The sequence below is a fragment of the Trichoderma gamsii genome (assembly GCF_001481775.2).
Source record: "Trichoderma gamsii strain T6085 chromosome Unknown Scaffold_40.2, whole genome shotgun sequence".
Classification (NCBI taxonomy): Eukaryota; Fungi; Ascomycota; class Sordariomycetes; order Hypocreales; family Hypocreaceae; genus Trichoderma; species Trichoderma gamsii.
In genome coordinates, this window is record NW_020171377.1 from 108,060 (window position 1) to 124,138 (window position 16,079).

Below are 16,079 nucleotides of genomic sequence, written 5' to 3' on the forward strand. Positions count from 1 at the left end.
CAGAATCTGCTGATTGATTTGCTTGGCTTGTTACTTTTGAAAGCCTTACTGGATTTTTTACCCTTTTTTATTGAACCTGAATGGCCGAGTATCTATTCTGCAAGTGAACAACGCGACAGGAATAGATATTACAAGAGGCAGACGCTATTTGCTATAGCCTGTCGACGATATCGCCATCTCCGAGCCCTTTGGGGACTGCTATTTAGCTACCTGCTCATGACGTTGTATGCGGAGGCAATTGTGTATTTTATGGATTTCACCTCGTTGAGGATGGCGTATTAATGATTGATATGAGAACGAGGGAAATGAAGTGGGAGGGCAGCACTGATTTGATCTGATTTTTAGCCTCGTCTTAGCTTAAGCAAAATGAATCAAAGATACAATCACACATGGAATGAATGTATTTGTCGTGATATCAGTGGCAATAGTAGCACTAGTAGCTTTAAAAGAGCTTTGGAGGGAGCTTTGACAGCACCAGCCGGATGTTTGCACCCGGAAGAAGCCACTAATAAACAAGGGCAGCTTTTTATTTGACTGTTGGTCGATGTGATTCGCGCTCGTATAAATGAGAGAAAAAAACGGAAGAAGATGGGAAGCCATTTTGCCTACTGCATACGCGAAATGAAGTGTCATTTCAGGTGCCCAGGCATGTGTGCCTTTTTGAGCCTCCCTCTCCAAGCCACGCCGCTGGAGGTTCATTTTGATAAGAAGAGGCGGAAAGATATTTATAGCAGTATTTTTCTTGGATGGATGGGAGGTTTAATAATAGAAATTTGACTGAGACCTGCATATATAGTAGTACTACTAGTACTAGCAGTATTGCGAGGATGTGCGCTGCTTGTGCTCTCTGTTTTTTGCCTTGCTTTTGGTAAGAGATGAGGTTCATTCTGGAGGCTGTGGGCACGACGTGCTCTGTGTGTATTTCTCGTAAACTCTGCCTCCTTTCATCATCTTGTTGCCTTGTATTACTGCTTGATTGATATTTTTCGATACGTAGTATGACTGATGGGGGGGCAAATGGCCAGTTTCACTTCATTTACCGATCCATCGGTGATGGTGTTTATAATTAGAAACATCATCGCTCCCACTTACACGGAAAGCTCCTCGTGCCACCATCAAATCAAACTCCCCAAACCAATCAAAACACCCAATTGCAAGACATCTTAGGAAGAAGAAGAAAAAAAGCCACGCCCCAAAACCCGAGAAAGAAAAAGCAAAGAAAAGAGGCGCCACCGAATACAGCCTAGCCAAAAGCACTTTTTTCTTTTCCTTGTCTCCCTTGCGTCTCACCGTAGCTTAGCATCACCAGCAATACTAGTAGTTTCTTGGTCTCAGCTCGCTCCCCGTGACTCTCTCCCTTCGTAAAAAGCCCGCAGGAATGAGAGAAAAAGAGGAGCTAAACAAAGGGAAAAAAAAAATCAGGCGAGAGTCCAGATCTTTCCCAGCTGAAACTTGTTTGTTCCCCCTCCCCCCCATGTCACCAAAAGAAAAGAACCAGGTTCAACACGGACGGGTTGCTAGTTTTATACCTATACCGGCTGAAAGCTTTGTCGGAACAAAAGGAGAGAGGCCGGGGGATGGGGTGCTTCTTGGTGGCGCTGTGAGACATTCCGAGGCTTTGCTCATCTTTGAAGGAAGATGCTAGCAGGAAGTTTCGTACCATCTTTCTTTACCTAGGTATGCACATACATAGGTTGGTCGGTGGCAGTCAAAGAGAGAAATGCTACGGCGCATGGGGTACTTAAAGGGGTTCAGCTGCCCAGCCTCTTTTTCTGTCGATCCGATCCCACTGTCTACTAAAAAAGACAGGAGAACGTGTGATTCACCCTCTCATTACCTTCGTTTCTACTATTTCGGTGTCCGAGCTTTTGCACAGGAAGAGCTTTTTTGTCGATCTTCACGCTATACTGTACGCCGTATTACACGAAGCATACACATACATACACACATTAGCACGTACCTGAATCACAAACTCTCCATCATGAAGGTAAGAACGAAAGATACCAATCCTCGATATATCCCATAGTTCAGGACAGCTAATTGAAAATCAGTTCGCATCTCTCTTCGTCCTCCTCCCCGCCCTCGCCCTGGCCTTCCCAGCACAGCAGCCGCAAGCCAGAGACATCGACAACAATCTTCAGCGCAGATTCACATGCCCTCCCAACGTGCAGGATTTCTGCTCCGCTTCCAACATTCACTCGGGTTGTGAGAATGGCAAGTTTTACTCGGGGGCTATGGATACGTGCCGAGAATGCCGCTGTTAATTGGGAGGAGGATGAAAAAGCACACATGAGATAATGGATGAAAGAAAGAAAGAAGAAGTAGGAGAGAACGTGCAGCAGTAATAATGATGATACACGAGCAAGTTTGTCGTTGATATTTAGTATACAGAAGATTTTGATCTATTGCTGCGTCTCTTTTTCCATATTACTTTCTAAACAGTGGAGTTCTTGTCAGCCACACCTTTAATTCAGTCAATATAAAAATGTAAACTAGGCGTCAAGTCTATCGAGTCCATCTAAATCCGTGGCATCCATACAAAGACGTAACCTGGTCCAAGTATCCCAAGATCAACCCTGTGCTTTATTCGCTCCGTTCAACAGTATTTCCCATTTCTTCGCAAGCGAGCCTCATATTATTACTTCTATTAGCTTCTGAGGATCCGGAGAGCATTGGTGAGAGCCTCAATCTCCTTGTTCAACGTATCTCTCTTCTCCTTCACAGCCTGATCCTCTGCAGCAATCGAATTCAGCTGATCCGCCGACATGCCAAGGGTAACCTTGTCCGACAGGACTTCTAGCGGTCCGTCTTTTGCGTGGAGCAAGTAGCGATCAATCACCTGCTGGCAAACTACGTCAACAAAGCGGCTCAGCGCAATATCGTAGTAAGATTTTAAAGCGTTATGGATCGACTCTCGTGTCTCTTCGAGCGACGACTTGGATTTCCTTGGCGACGGCTTGGGTTCTGTTGACGACTCCTCGCCGAAAAGTTCGTATCCAGCATCAATTTTTGCTGTTTTGGCTGTTTTGGTGGACTTGGCAGACTTGGCGAATTCGCCCTCCTTTAGCTTGTCCATCTGTGCTTCAAAACGAGGATCATAAGTGAGAGTTTTGACTTCGAATTCAACAGAGAGTAGAAACTCAGCATGGTCCATTGCCCGCTCATATCGCTTTAATAGGCCGTCATGGCCGTCATGGCCATACAAGAGATAGTTCCAAAGCCCGTCGCGGACAACATCATCGGGACAGGAGCTTTCCAGGACTCGTTGTATGAAGTGGTGAACTATCAATATCGCGTTCGAGGCGTGCGCAAGTGTAATAGATCGCCACTTGCTTCCCTGCTCCTTAAATGTGCACGGCAGCATTTCGCTACTAAACTGAAGCATCATGTCAGAAATGAACAGATAACTGGGACGAAACGATTGACTTTAAGAACTTACAGTGCCTAGCTCGTATCCTCGAGATTTGAGGTACTGCCCCTGGATATGTTGCAGCATGTCGTCCGTCTCTGGGGCGGGGCACCAGTAGGGATCAGACAGGACGTCACCCAAATCTTCCTCGCCGAGGCGTGGAATGTCGAAAGAAAATTCGTTGTTATACAGCGATGATCGGCCAATTTCATCTGGCTCAGACGAAGTGACACGAGGTGAGCCGCTACCACTTTCTACGCCATCTTCATCGTCTTGGTGAAACTCTTTGGTGTGGCCTTTACTATACATGGTATGGGCGAAAGCTTCATTGATGGCTCGGATTCGGGTGATGAGTCTCATCTCATCGTCCTCGAAGAGGCGATGTCGCGTATAGTAGGCATCCAAGCCGTAATTCTTGATTCTCGTGAATTCTGAGGCAATCTTGCCTACATACGCCCTCTGCTGGTCAGTGGTACTTCGAGACTCGCCCATATCGTAAAGGAGGTCTTGACTCTTTTTGAGATTTGCCATAATCTCAGCTTTGACCAAGGGAAATTCTGCACGGGTGCGATCCATTAAGAGACTCCCGATACGAGAACGAAGAGCCGGTACGCCCAGCCTATCAGCAGGCAGAGTATTCCACGGTGCTTGTCCAAATAGGGCTTGCTCCTGGGCATGGCGGGTATCCATGGTACCAGACTTGTCGTCAGCACCAAGGTTTTTGACAACACAGTATCCCAAATGCAAATCTCGTCTTTTGCCCCTTACGAGATCACAAACGACGGCTTTCGTGGCATTCTCAATGGCAAGATCAGGCTTGGTGAGCACTCCCAAGGTTCGCTTTCCTTTAGGATCAGCTTCAGCAGCAAGCCGAAGGATTTTTTGGTTGGCAATATCGCCATTGCAAGGGACAACGGCGAGAATGATGGTTCTTGTCTCTTGGATGTATCGCTTCACCATGTTCTTCACCAGGTCGATATCAGATTCGGTCGTAAGTCCGGGGGTGACTGTCTCAAACATGCCTGGGACATCGATGACTGTAAGGTGATCAGCATTGGGGTAGCTGATTTCAACCTTGAGGATGTCGAGGCTGAATGCACTGCCTCCGTTGCCATCCTCATCTGAGATTCTGATGCCCATAACTTTGGCGGCCTAAGAACTTTACGTTAGTTATTCCAAAGTTTCCTGGTGATGGAAGATGTGGCATTAAAACTACTTACGTCCTCAAAGATTTTAGGAAAGTCATCTGAAGTGATTTTATCCGTCGATCGGCGAAATTCTCTGACAAGCTTCTCCCGCTCAGGAGATGGATTGTGCGGGATGATGGATACCACGACACTCTCGGTAGGCTCTCGTCGGCAAATAATCTCAGTGGCATGTCGAGTACACAGAGTAGCGGAGCGAGGAAATTGGAATCCTGTCAAAGATTCGAGAACGCTAGATTTTCCTGCACTCTGGTCTCCAACCACAACCATCTGTAGCGCAGTCAGTAAATACTCAGCTGCGTTTGGGGATGGTCTCTTGGCATCTCACCTGAGGCAGAGGCACGAGGTGGGATATTCCCAACTCGCGAAGCTTGTCCACCTTGTCCAAAAGAGCACGGGATCCAAGTCCCTGGCTCGGCTTGTCTTTATCAGAAGAGGCATCCATCTTTGAGGCGAAGGTCATCAAGAACGCAGAACTAGGTTTTCGCCTGCTCAGATCTTGAGTACTCCACACGAAGAGAGAGAATAGGAAAAGAAGAGAAGCAGAGGAAAGGCAGAAATTTTATGTGACCAATAGACAGGTCCTTGTGCTTCTGCATTCACTGGCAGCTGCTGGAATCGTCTGCTGAAAACGCATAGAATTTTGCAGGCTTCCGGGGAACAAGTGAATGCACTGTCCAATCTTCACCTTGATAAGCCAAGAGATATGCAGCTGCATGCCAGCTGCCGATGTAGCTTGCCAGCCGTAGGCTGAGTGAGGGATACTTACCTTTTGAAAGGCATTACCTAGATTGTTAACCAATACTCCAGTTCCGTTATACTCGTGGCGATGGATTGGCTTACCAGATAGTATGGAGTTCCAGGATGACAAGTAAAGCATTACATGAGATACCTGGCCATAACATCTACTATCCAACACTCGGTAAATAGCATGCCCCTCTGCCTCCCAATCCGCATCTACACTCAATAAATAGATATGCGAAGGCTCATATACAAGGTACCGTATTATTACACTATCATGCAGTAGGCGCTCGTCTTCTAAGTCATTCATTAGAACTAGTTGACACCATGAAGCAAACACTTACATGGAGTTGACTCGTTGTGAAACTTGAAAGAGTAGAGTAGGCGATCGATGGCAGCCGCAGCTGATCTTGCACTGCTGACCACACATACCTAGTCAGCTTCATTAGACATTTCCATTGCAATGACTGTTGTGTGGAATTATGTAGAGACTGAAAGAAATCGAAGAATAAAAAGAAGAAGCCTCTCATTTTGCTGTGCGTTGCGTGCTCGCCTGACCACGTGGATCGCGAATATGGGAAGGAGCAACATTGGCAGCAATATTTTCGTCGGGATACGTTCAACTGAGTGCCTAAACCCCAAAAATTCACTCACAAAGATCTAAATCAGGAAGTAGCATAAGAAGAGAAGGATATAAACTTACATATATAAGCAAGAAACAAGATATAAATCTCAAAGGGCGCCTAAGATCAGAAGACTGGCACGTAACACTTTCAGTCCTCAAACGTCGCTACCAGATAAAAATATCTAATGCTGCAGTTCAAATAGCATAACCATTGCCCTTGATTGATCAATCATTGCTCGTGTAATTTTCCTAAGAAAAAAAAAAAAAAAGGCTTTCATCTTTTGTGGCAATGTTTTCGAAGCGTAGAGGGATATACAACAGGCTTCTATTTCCCTTTCTCTTCCCTTTTCCCTTTTCCTAGCAAAACCAGGTAGTTGTAGCTACACTACAATATATGGTATCCTTGCTCCATTATGCTCTCGTGACAACTATACCATGCAGGAAATGCGCATCTCAATTTTCCGATATCGCACCGGTAAAACAGAGGCGATCTTCCAGTGTTTACAGTCATCAGCATGCCATAAGCTATCAAAGGAGTACTAGACTTGTTTATCAATTACCACATAAGGAATTGTTCATCCAGAGACGAGTCTTTACATATCAAAGCGTGCACACGATTTTTAGGCATACTCCTCCCAATCTACGAATCGAATACCTACTTCATCAACAAAAGTCATGAACAATGGACTCGCCCTACTTTGTAAAGTTCACAGTCTTGTCTTTTCCGTACAAATGTTTCCTTATCTTCACTATCAAAAAAGACCTCCGGTTCAGTAGTCCTGACTCGCCGATACATCTCAGCATCCCCGGCAGTTGAAACGAGCAACCCATACATACACAATGTACAAAGTAGACAGTATAAACACCCAAGGAGGTTTAATTCGCTTTATCCCACGAAACACTCCATCGCAAGTGGAGTAGGCCCAGAAAAAGAAAATTCTATTAAACATGCCAGAAAGCGAAAAACCAGCCCACAAGGAAGCCAAGCCAAGCCATCTGGCCATTATTCCCACTTCCCGCCCGTGGCAAAATGATTGACAAATGACAGGAGGCTTTCTCCCCATAATCTCTTAGTGACCCATTACCTAACAAAGTGTAATTACATACGTCTCTTCAAGTGGTATATCCTATCCAATCAACGACAACCAAAACTGTCCCTGTATTCTGAGAGCATGAAAAAAAAAAAAAAATAGAGAATGTATGACAAAACAAAACAAACCAAATCTCATCAAATCGTACATCCTCGTCCCATCCAGGAAGTAAAGTAAAAAGAAAACGCCCATCGCTTTGGTGTATGTAGATGTATATATATGAATGGTATATGTCCCATGAGAAGAGCCTTACCTCTCTCTCTCTCTCGTCTTTCTAGTAATGATACAACAACATGAGAAAAGAACTCTATCAGTCTTTCAAAAGTGACCCAACATCTTGCAACTGCATTGAGGTCGCCAAGGGAGGGGGTCCACCCCTATCTATTCTACCCCACCCGGCTCCCCAGGCTGGCAGTTCTTGCTGCATATAGGGTGCACGATGTCGCGACGAGCTCGCTCCTCCAGGCATCATGAAGCCATCTGTCAGTGTAATTTCGTCTGAGCCAGCGTTTTCATGGAAGCTGCCTGGGTGTTGGCTCAAAGCAATCTCGTCAGTTCTGTCGCTCCGAGCCTGAGACTTTCGGTTTCTTCTTTGCCAAAATCGTGTCCTCTGCCTAGTTTCATCGTGCTGGGCGAATATCTCTGGTGATTCCATAATGCCAGCTCGAGGAGATCGTCGACCATTTGCAAATGAGCTGCCATGTGCCCGCGGGTAGAAGAATCCGGCGGGCCGTCCGCCCTTGAAGGGATTCCAGGGGCGTAGTCGAGGTGATGTGATATTAATGCTGCCGTTACATCCAGCATTATAGCTGGTACGCGCTTCGCCCGATAGTTCTTCTAGGGTCAGTCCCTTGGTCTCCGGGACCAATAGCGTAACTATCGTACCCAGAAGCATGAAAAGAGCAAAAAGCTGTAAAAGGCGGTTCAAGTGCGGCGAGCACTGCATGCCTTGGCAATTGGGAGGGGAGTCTTGGTTCAGTATCGGGATACTAATAACCTGGGCGATGATGGCGCCAATCTTGCCACTGGCGGCAGAGACACCATGGCCAGTAGATCTGTACCGCGTAGGATAACATTCTCCAGGGATAATAAAGGTGGTTGTGTTGGGGCCAAAGTTGAATAGAAACTGGGCAATAATGTAAAGAGCAAGCATTGCTCCTTCAGTCAAGCTGTGGAAGGCAAAGCCAAGAATACAGAAGATGACGGTGAGGAGAAGAAAGCCAATAAACTGAAGAGGCTTCCGACCGACGCTATCGATTGTGAAGACGGCGGCCCAGTATCCTGGGATAGACCCGGCACAGGCAAGTATAATCATCCCCACGGCTTGGTTATATAGTTTATGGTACAATGTGCGTCCATTAGCATATCCAATGGCATTAAGAACCATGGATTGGTTTAATCCCAGGCCATAATATGCAAGATCCTATTGTCAAGAGTAAGCAATGTAGGCAACAGAAAGAGGGAGGCCAAGACAGCGATATGTGTGTGTGTGTGGAGACGCACCAGAAAGAACCATGACGCGGTTGTACCAACTAGGATTTTCAGGTTCTTGATCTTGCTGAAGTAGCTCACAATATCGGGCCACGAGGCTGGGGGCACATCGAGCGGCGACTGCTCGGTAACGGTTGCCGTACGGGATCGTTTCATGGTCATGGAGCCTTGGTCGCTCCGTCGCCTGCTCGACACGTATGCGCGGATGTCGGCATCGGCCTTTTCCACGTCGTTTTGTATATCGAAGGTGTAGCGAGGTGTCTCAGGGATGGTGATACGATAGTACAGGGCCATGCATGCAGGGATGGCACCAACGCCAACGATGATTCGCCACGATCGATCAGCGGCCTCCCTGCACGATAGATCGCAGGCGCCTTCTGCAGTCATGTCGAGATACGACTTCTTGAACGCCACGGTCGTGATAAGCGCAACGATTGCGGCTAAAAGCTGACCCAGGCCCTGCATAGAGAAAACAGCAGCCATCATGGCCCCACGCCAGCGTGTCGGCGCAAACCTAGACGCAAGTTAGTGATTATGCCGACAGACGCAAGACTTTCGGATAATGCCCGTACTCTGAAGTGATGACGCTGGAAAGTGGATAATCGCCACCAATACCGACTCCCTGGAGCCGCGTTAGTCGCTGTCATCCCACGAAAGACTGGGGTAGAAGGGTAGAGAGAAGGGGGTTCGCTTCCATACCATCATGACGCGCCAGAAGATCAATAAGCCGGCGGCACTAATCGTGGGACTCGGAGACGCAAGCGCGCAGCCAAATGTACCAATGGTGATGATAATGAGCTCGATGCCGTACATACGACGTCGGCCAAATGCACTAAGCCGCAAATCACTGTCAGCACGAGCCGCTCTTCCAAGCTTGATGCAAGCGGTTTTGAGTTGCCACTTACTCGGCAAGCCAGCCAAAGAAGAACATTCCCAACACAATGCCTCCGCTGGTGGAGGCCTTGAGGGCCTGGTTGATAGAGTCGGGGAGAATGCCGCCATTGCCTCCGTAGCCGTTGACAGAGGTGTCGCCGCTGTAAAAGACTAATCCGAGAAGACTGACAATGAGGTTGATGGCGAAGATGTCGTAGGAATCGATAAAAAATCCAGCTCCAGCGACCAGTACGGCTCGAACATCTAGATATCCACAGTCAGACAAACCTGGCTCACAACTTCCATCATCTAGCCAGTCGGGGGTGCGTTGGAGAGCTGAAACGTACGATAAAATCCAAAAGGTACCTTGTCAATCTCGGACAAGGCCAGCCGCCGTCGTAGGTTGGAGTCGGTAATGTGCGAATAGTCGTTGTAAAAGTTGTGAAAAGCATTGTTGCCGCCGTATGTGTGGTCGCGGCCACGCATTGATGCTGCCGGCGGCGGCAGCATCTCGCCATCGAAAGGAGCCGCCATTGTAGATGGACGATGAAAGATGGACGATGTTTGATGTCAAGGACGAGCCCTGTTTGTCGCTACCGGGAATACATGGGTGACTTTGCCGAATCAAAAAGAGGAAATTTGGCGAGGATAGCTTTGCGAGTTTAACAGCAGAACTGCGACGTCGGTTTCGTTTTCGGTATCAATTTCAATTTCAGTAATTTTCGATGTTGCTGGTGGCCTCTTGTCGTCGTGTATGGCTCAAGGCAGGCAACCGCTTGATGCAATTTGCGATCCGGCGTCCAGTGAGATATGGCGAACGGGAGCAGAGCGAGAAGGATCCTGGCAGGTGGTATCGTAGATGCGTCGGTGTTCAAGGCTGTACGACCTGCGCTATATCGGGGCAGTTTGGCATGAGGCTGAGAGGATGGACAAGCTTCGCAGGCTGCTGGATCAGGGCGATGCCGTGTACAAGTATGACACTGGATGGCACAGAGATTTTGGAGGATGCCAAGGTGAAAGGAAAAGCAGGTGCTAGCAGATCCAACCAGGGCGCTAGTCACCGAAATAAGAACCGCCTAGCCAGTAGACGGAGGCGCGGGATGAGGATTCGGGAGGGTGAGACGAGGCAAAACACACGTCGAAAAGAGGGACGGCCTGGTCTTTTGTTCTGGATGGATGGATGGGACCTTCGTACATGCGGCCGAGTGGATGGATGGAGCCACGAACCGCCACCAGCCCCAGGCGAGGCTTTATGCTGCTGCCAAGGTTCGACAGCTGAGAATTTTCTTTTCTTCTTCTTCGCCTCGCACGATTGTGCAAGGGGGGGCCAACAGCGTTACGTAGGAGTAAAGCAGGGAGATGGAGAGCGAGTGAATGAAAGAAGCCGAGTCCTGGATCCAAGGTCAGCCAAGTCAGCAGCAGCGCAACGCCAGACTGGTACCAGTAGCAACACTCACTGGGCCGTACCAGCAACCCCCTCTTTTTGCAAAGCCATCACTCATCAATCAAATCCTTAGCACAGCTTCCGCACCACCCCGGCTACGGGCCCCGAGTGCTCGAAACACACATTGGCGATGCTTCCATGGCGCCAAGGGCTGTGGATCGGCTTAGACTACTGCACGTGCTGGCGCCGCGCCCTTTGCCAGGCCTCAGCCAATGCCCGCGCGCAGCGACTTTCTGCCGAACCAGTTGCTGCTGGAGGACGCTCAGGCCAACTGCCCTACGCCGCCTAGCGCTACGCCCCTGTGGATTCTGCAGCGGCGTCGAGTCAGTGCCCTGAAGGCTGCCCATCGTTCTGAAGCCTTTCCAGAACGCTCGTGCCTGAAGAGCCGATTGCAGCAGCGACTCCGAGACCCCGAGCAGGAGGGGCGGGTCGCTGACAGGCACTAGGCGACCGCCCTCGGTGCCTTACCAGTTGCAACGGAGCTTTTCCAGTGCACAGTAGCGCTGCTACCGATTGACGCTGCTGCACGGTATTACTAAAGTCTGCAGCGCACCCACGCTTTTCGGCAGAAGAGCTGAAAGCGGCGTGGCAAGCCCAGTTTTTTTTATCTTTCCTTTCCATGTTTCTAGCAGGCTTCTTTCTATGCCTGTTTTCCCACTGTATTCCCGTCGCATCACCGCGGAGCTTCGGTGTCAAACACGCCACTATTGACTCGCGCACGCCTGGGAGGGAGCAGGCAACACGTCAAGTGGAGTGGCAACATGAATGCGATAATAATGCGAAGAGTCGGCTTCGCTACTCGTACGAGTAGCATTACTCAACCCTTTCCCCATTCCCCATACTGTCAATACTATAGAAACCCAAATCCACCGCAGCGTTTGGGATACGGCACTGGAGCATGATGTTATCACTACCCCGTACTCCACTGGCAATCAATGTGTTTCGTACCTAAGTACCTCTGTACTCGATGTACCACCGACTGCCGTAGCGACTGTCTGCCGCAGGTACTACTTCGCAGTAAAAAACCCGATAACCAGCATACTGTACAGCTCCTTAGCCCGATCAAGCAGCATCTTTCATGGTGTTGACTCAACGCGGACTAATGCGGAATATTGCCTAAAGGGTTCATGCATCTCCTCTCGCTCTATTACAAGTGCTGCTAGTAGTCTACTACTTACTACTCTACATCTGACGCCTGGCTCTACAAGGATCGCCCCCCTTGCTAGCCACGCCCTACGCCCGCTGTAGGCCCTGTGGAACTTCTCGCAGCAGTCTGTGCTCATTCAGCTCCTCATCTTCAACAGCAACGCGGGAAGAAAAGCCAGTTCGCTCGCTAAATCGCACGTTGCACCCCACGTGGGAAAAGCAAACTGTGACGGCCATCATCGTGCTTCGCGCACTGCCTAAAAGGATTGACACGACAATAACAGGAGCCGGTACACCCCCCTCTTCGAAGCGAGAGGCTGCGTGGGGTGGTGAATCGCGATTCGAGCTACCAAAGCCAGATTGCCGTCTGTACGGCCATCGCACAGCGTAATCGTCCTACCTCAAACGTACAAGCACTGCATTTCGGAGCTGCATTCTGATCTGGGGTTCCGGCCGGTCTCGTCGCTGGGTCGCATGGCCCGTCAGCACCTTGATAGAGCATCGGAAACCTGCATTGCATCAGGGGGGCTCCCAGTCCCAGATCTTTTTCAGGCCGCTCGCTGCACTGGGCATTGGTTTCCAGCTGTCCGGCCGTTCGGGGCCAGCCCTGGCCATGCAGTGGAATTCTGCTCGCTGACCGGACATGGTCCCCCGTCTATAGGTAATTTCTCAGGTGCCCGCAAGAAGCAAAATTGGCAACATTGAAGCTTTGACGCCTTCATACGCCTTACCCTACTTGCCTACTGTGTTCTGTAAGCTGAGCTGGAGAGAGGAGAAATAGAAATGGCAAAACGGCTTGCATCATCGCCGGCGACGCTGATTGGCAGAGCAGCTCGGCTTAGAGATCGTTCTAGACTGATGCGAACGGCTCTCGCGCGTTTTACAAGCCAGGCCGCAAGTCGTACTAAAAGCGTCCAAAGGGTCCTGTCTCCTTGTTTGACCTTTTTACTCCGGCATAACATTGCGAGCCTAATTATACCTACTACTACTCATCGTGTAGATAATACTATTGCATGCGTTACTTCGTGATCGCCGTACCTATTCAATACAATGACAAGCCGTAGCAGCTGCAACTGGGTATCGTCGGATAAAAGGGAGTACGCCGGCAGCACAGGATCCAGATCCCAGCACCTGTGCCATGGTTATCACTACAAGTAGTACAAAAACATACCTGGCGATACCGAGTACATGCCGTGGGCCTGCTTCGTATTGCTCTATCGGAGCTTAGCCGACTGAGCGGTAACTGAGTCGCTTGTATAAAACAGCTTAATCAGTAACCGATAGACAGATATCCATCCAATAGCTCACTTGTCCCCCTTACTTTGTTGCGAATCCTACAGTACCAACCCTGAAATCTCGACCGCCAAACTTTTCCACATGTGGCTACGTTATATGCAGATTGTGGCTCCAAGTCTGAGCAAATATAGAATGCCATCTCTAGCCAGTTTTTCTTCACGTCCATCCCTTTGTGTGAGCCAACGTCTATACTGAGAACTGTGTACAAGGCATGGGACGGTGAGACCAGGCGCCATAGATTAATCCAAAATAGTAGTTCCTTACGCTGCATACTACCGTCCAGGGCTACCACGCAGTAATGTCATCCACCTCAGCTTCGCCAAACGTGCTCGATTTTGTCAGCTGCCCCACGCCCTCTTCTTCCTGGGCGCCACCCTCGACCGACATGATGTCGGGTAGAATCTCCTTCAAAAAGCCCAGCACGTAGCGGTTGACCTGCTCAAACTGCAGGAGAAAAGCGTCGTGTCCCTCGGAGCTGTCGATACGCTCCAGCCGCGCATTCTTGACGTACTGAGCAATCTCCTCCTGTTCGGCAAAGGTAAATAGTCCGTCGCTTTCAATGCCAAGCACGAGCAGGGGCTGTTCGATTAGTGCAAGGGCCTCAGCGATCGACGATGCGCGGTCCCTAGATACATCATGAGTATCGAGTTTTCGCGTCATGGCAATGTAGCAGTTGCTGTCGAAGCGCTTGACGAATTTCTTTCCCTGATAGCGCAGATAGGACTGTGCCGAAAAGTATGTCGACGTAGGTAGTTTATCCCCTCCAGTCAAGCTTTCTCCTTGATCGCGGTCATTCCCGGGGCCATGGAACTGCGGGTCAGCGTTTTCTGCCGATCGTGGTCCCGGACTACTGGTTCCGGACCCAGCCTGGCTATTCTTGCGCGAGACTGACGCTCGCTTCACATTGTGGCCATCATTATGGATGTGAAAGTGCGCTTCCGACGGTGTGCTGGGGCTGGGCCGCTCTCGGATGGACTGAATCTTGGAAGGGTCGGGAATGTTGCGGCCAAACCGTGATTCGAACGAGTTGCGACTGCGGTAAGTGAGCAGCGCAGACATGCGAGCCGCACCGAGCCCAGTCACAGGCGGATCATCAAACGGATAGTATCCGTCGTCATACTTTGGGTCGGCATAGATGCTCTGGCGTTGAGCCTCGCCCCAGCTAATGCCCCATGCGCTGTGCCGGCTGGACGTGGCAATCGGCACCACGCAGCGAACATAGTCCTTGCCAAAGTACGCCCACTCCAAAACAAACATGCCCCCGAGGGAACCGCCGATTACAGCAGCCACTTGCTTCACTCCTAGGTCATCCAAGATGAGTTTGTGTAGACTGATTGGCATTTTGTTAGTCATGTCTTCAGTGCCAGGCCGGCAGCAAGGGAACCACAGAGGGGCGTCTTACTTCACGTCATCTCGGATAGTCGTGAGAGGAAACTCGGGTCCATAATAGCCATTTTTGGCATCGCCATCCTTGGCCGTCACGGGGCTTGCTGAGCCGTACGGGCTGCCCAGGCTGTTCATACATACGATGAAGAATCTTGATGTATCGAAAGCCCTACCCGGACCACCAAGCAGAGGACCCCACCAGTCGCTCACATCAGCGCTGCCGGTTAGGGCATGGCATATCACCATGGCGTTGTCGCCAGAGGCCGACAGCTTGCCCCGGGTAGTGTAGGCCACAGGGACATTATAGAGCGTAACACCAGACTCGAGAGTGAACTCCGGCACAATGGCTATTTGCTGGTCCGGGATGAGAGCCGCAAAGGGGTTCTCAGGTTGCGACTGGGTTCTTTCTTGCAGGTATTCAGCCACTATTCTCCTCGCAATCTCACGTAGAGGGACATATCAAGCCAGTCTGCGGCGCATTGAGCCACTTGACCGATGCTCACACAGGGTGAAGATGCCAAAAAGAGCCGCAGTTGGGATGGAATTTGAATAAAAAAAATTATAGATTGTACTGACCGTATATCATTTTGGCATCACCATTGATACCGTTTTGCTCACTCATCTTGCCGACTGCAAGGTGTAGTCAATGACTCGACCTCCGAGAACGGAGAAGAGGCTTGCTAGTACTTTGAGACAACCAAGACGCAGCGCCAACTCAAAGCCAAACAATGCTGAGAAACAATCGAACTGCGTGTAGGACGCCTTGAAGTATGAGAGGGGTAAAAGAAAACGATTACTGAAATGAAGGAAGATGTATAAGTTTTGTGCCAAGTGCAGGTATTTGTGGAGGTGGAAAATGCAAATAGCAAGCATGGCGCAATCCAGATATGACCTTTTGGCCGGGGTAAGCCACAATTGGGGCAAATCGCAGGCCTATAGCATTTTCTTTTTGGCTTAGTAATCTCAAACAGTCATGCTAGTGACTTGCCACGTGACGCTGCTCAGCGCGCAGCTGCTCACAATGCCACCCGTGCTTTGTACCTCTGATGTCTGCTACCTTAGTCGCAAGGCTGCGAATGGTCCGTGCGCGCCTGCTTGGAGCGCATCTTCACGACTTCACGCGAGGCTTCTTCAAACCTGATTTGGATAGCGCAGCCGCTTTTCAACTCCAAAATCCTGTCTCGGGACGTAGCCTTGCAAAGGCATCAATTATAGCTGCGGAAAGCCGAACCAGCGCCATTTTCACTGGTCGAATTAGTGTCCAGCCATTCTGGCAGCTGCCTAGGCATCTTTTTTGGCTCATTTTCCTTAGTTTGCTAAGCTCATCACTATTTTTTTCACCAGCATTTCACCACAGGATTAGCTGCAACGC

The 16,079-nt window shown here is 49.6% G+C and overlaps 5 protein-coding genes across 5 annotated transcripts; 1 reads left to right on the plus strand and 4 right to left on the minus strand.

The window, feature by feature from the left end:
- Positions 1-1,981: 1,981 nt before the first annotated feature.
- Positions 1,982-2,264, plus strand: TGAM01_v208894 (hypothetical protein; the record flags this gene model as incomplete). Its single annotated transcript, XM_024550433.1, has 2 exons — positions 1,982-1,987; positions 2,052-2,264. The coding sequence occupies 2 exons, from the start codon at positions 1,982-1,984 to the stop codon at positions 2,262-2,264; spliced, it is 219 nt and encodes a 72-aa protein (XP_024404814.1).
- A 383-nt stretch (positions 2,265-2,647) lies between these two features.
- On the minus strand, positions 2,648-5,059 carry TGAM01_v208895 (hypothetical protein; the record flags this gene model as incomplete). Its single annotated transcript, XM_018806962.2, has 4 exons — positions 2,648-3,376; positions 3,440-4,561; positions 4,630-4,884; positions 4,943-5,059. The coding sequence occupies 4 exons, from the start codon at positions 5,057-5,059 to the stop codon at positions 2,648-2,650; spliced, it is 2,223 nt and encodes a 740-aa protein (XP_018659852.2).
- A 2,322-nt stretch (positions 5,060-7,381) lies between these two features.
- Positions 7,382-9,969, minus strand: TGAM01_v208896 (MFS transporter, PHS family, inorganic phosphate transporter; the record flags this gene model as incomplete). Its single annotated transcript, XM_018806961.1, has 6 exons — positions 7,382-8,494; positions 8,575-9,076; positions 9,135-9,184; positions 9,262-9,394; positions 9,468-9,699; positions 9,783-9,969. 6 exons carry the CDS (start codon positions 9,967-9,969, stop codon positions 7,382-7,384), a joined length of 2,217 nt encoding a protein of 738 aa, XP_018659851.1.
- A 2,143-nt stretch (positions 9,970-12,112) lies between these two features.
- Positions 12,113-12,501, minus strand: TGAM01_v208897 (hypothetical protein; the record flags this gene model as incomplete). The annotated part of the gene is made up of 2 exons (XM_018806960.1): positions 12,113-12,392; positions 12,437-12,501. The coding sequence occupies 2 exons, from the start codon at positions 12,499-12,501 to the stop codon at positions 12,113-12,115; spliced, it is 345 nt and encodes a 114-aa protein (XP_018659850.1).
- Positions 12,502-13,606: 1,105 nt separating this feature from the next.
- Positions 13,607-15,329, minus strand: TGAM01_v208898 (homoserine O-acetyltransferase; the record flags this gene model as incomplete). Its single annotated transcript, XM_018806959.1, has 3 exons — positions 13,607-14,651; positions 14,724-15,132; positions 15,284-15,329. 3 exons carry the CDS (start codon positions 15,327-15,329, stop codon positions 13,607-13,609), a joined length of 1,500 nt encoding a protein of 499 aa, XP_018659849.1.
- Between the last annotated feature and the right edge of the window lie 750 nt (positions 15,330-16,079).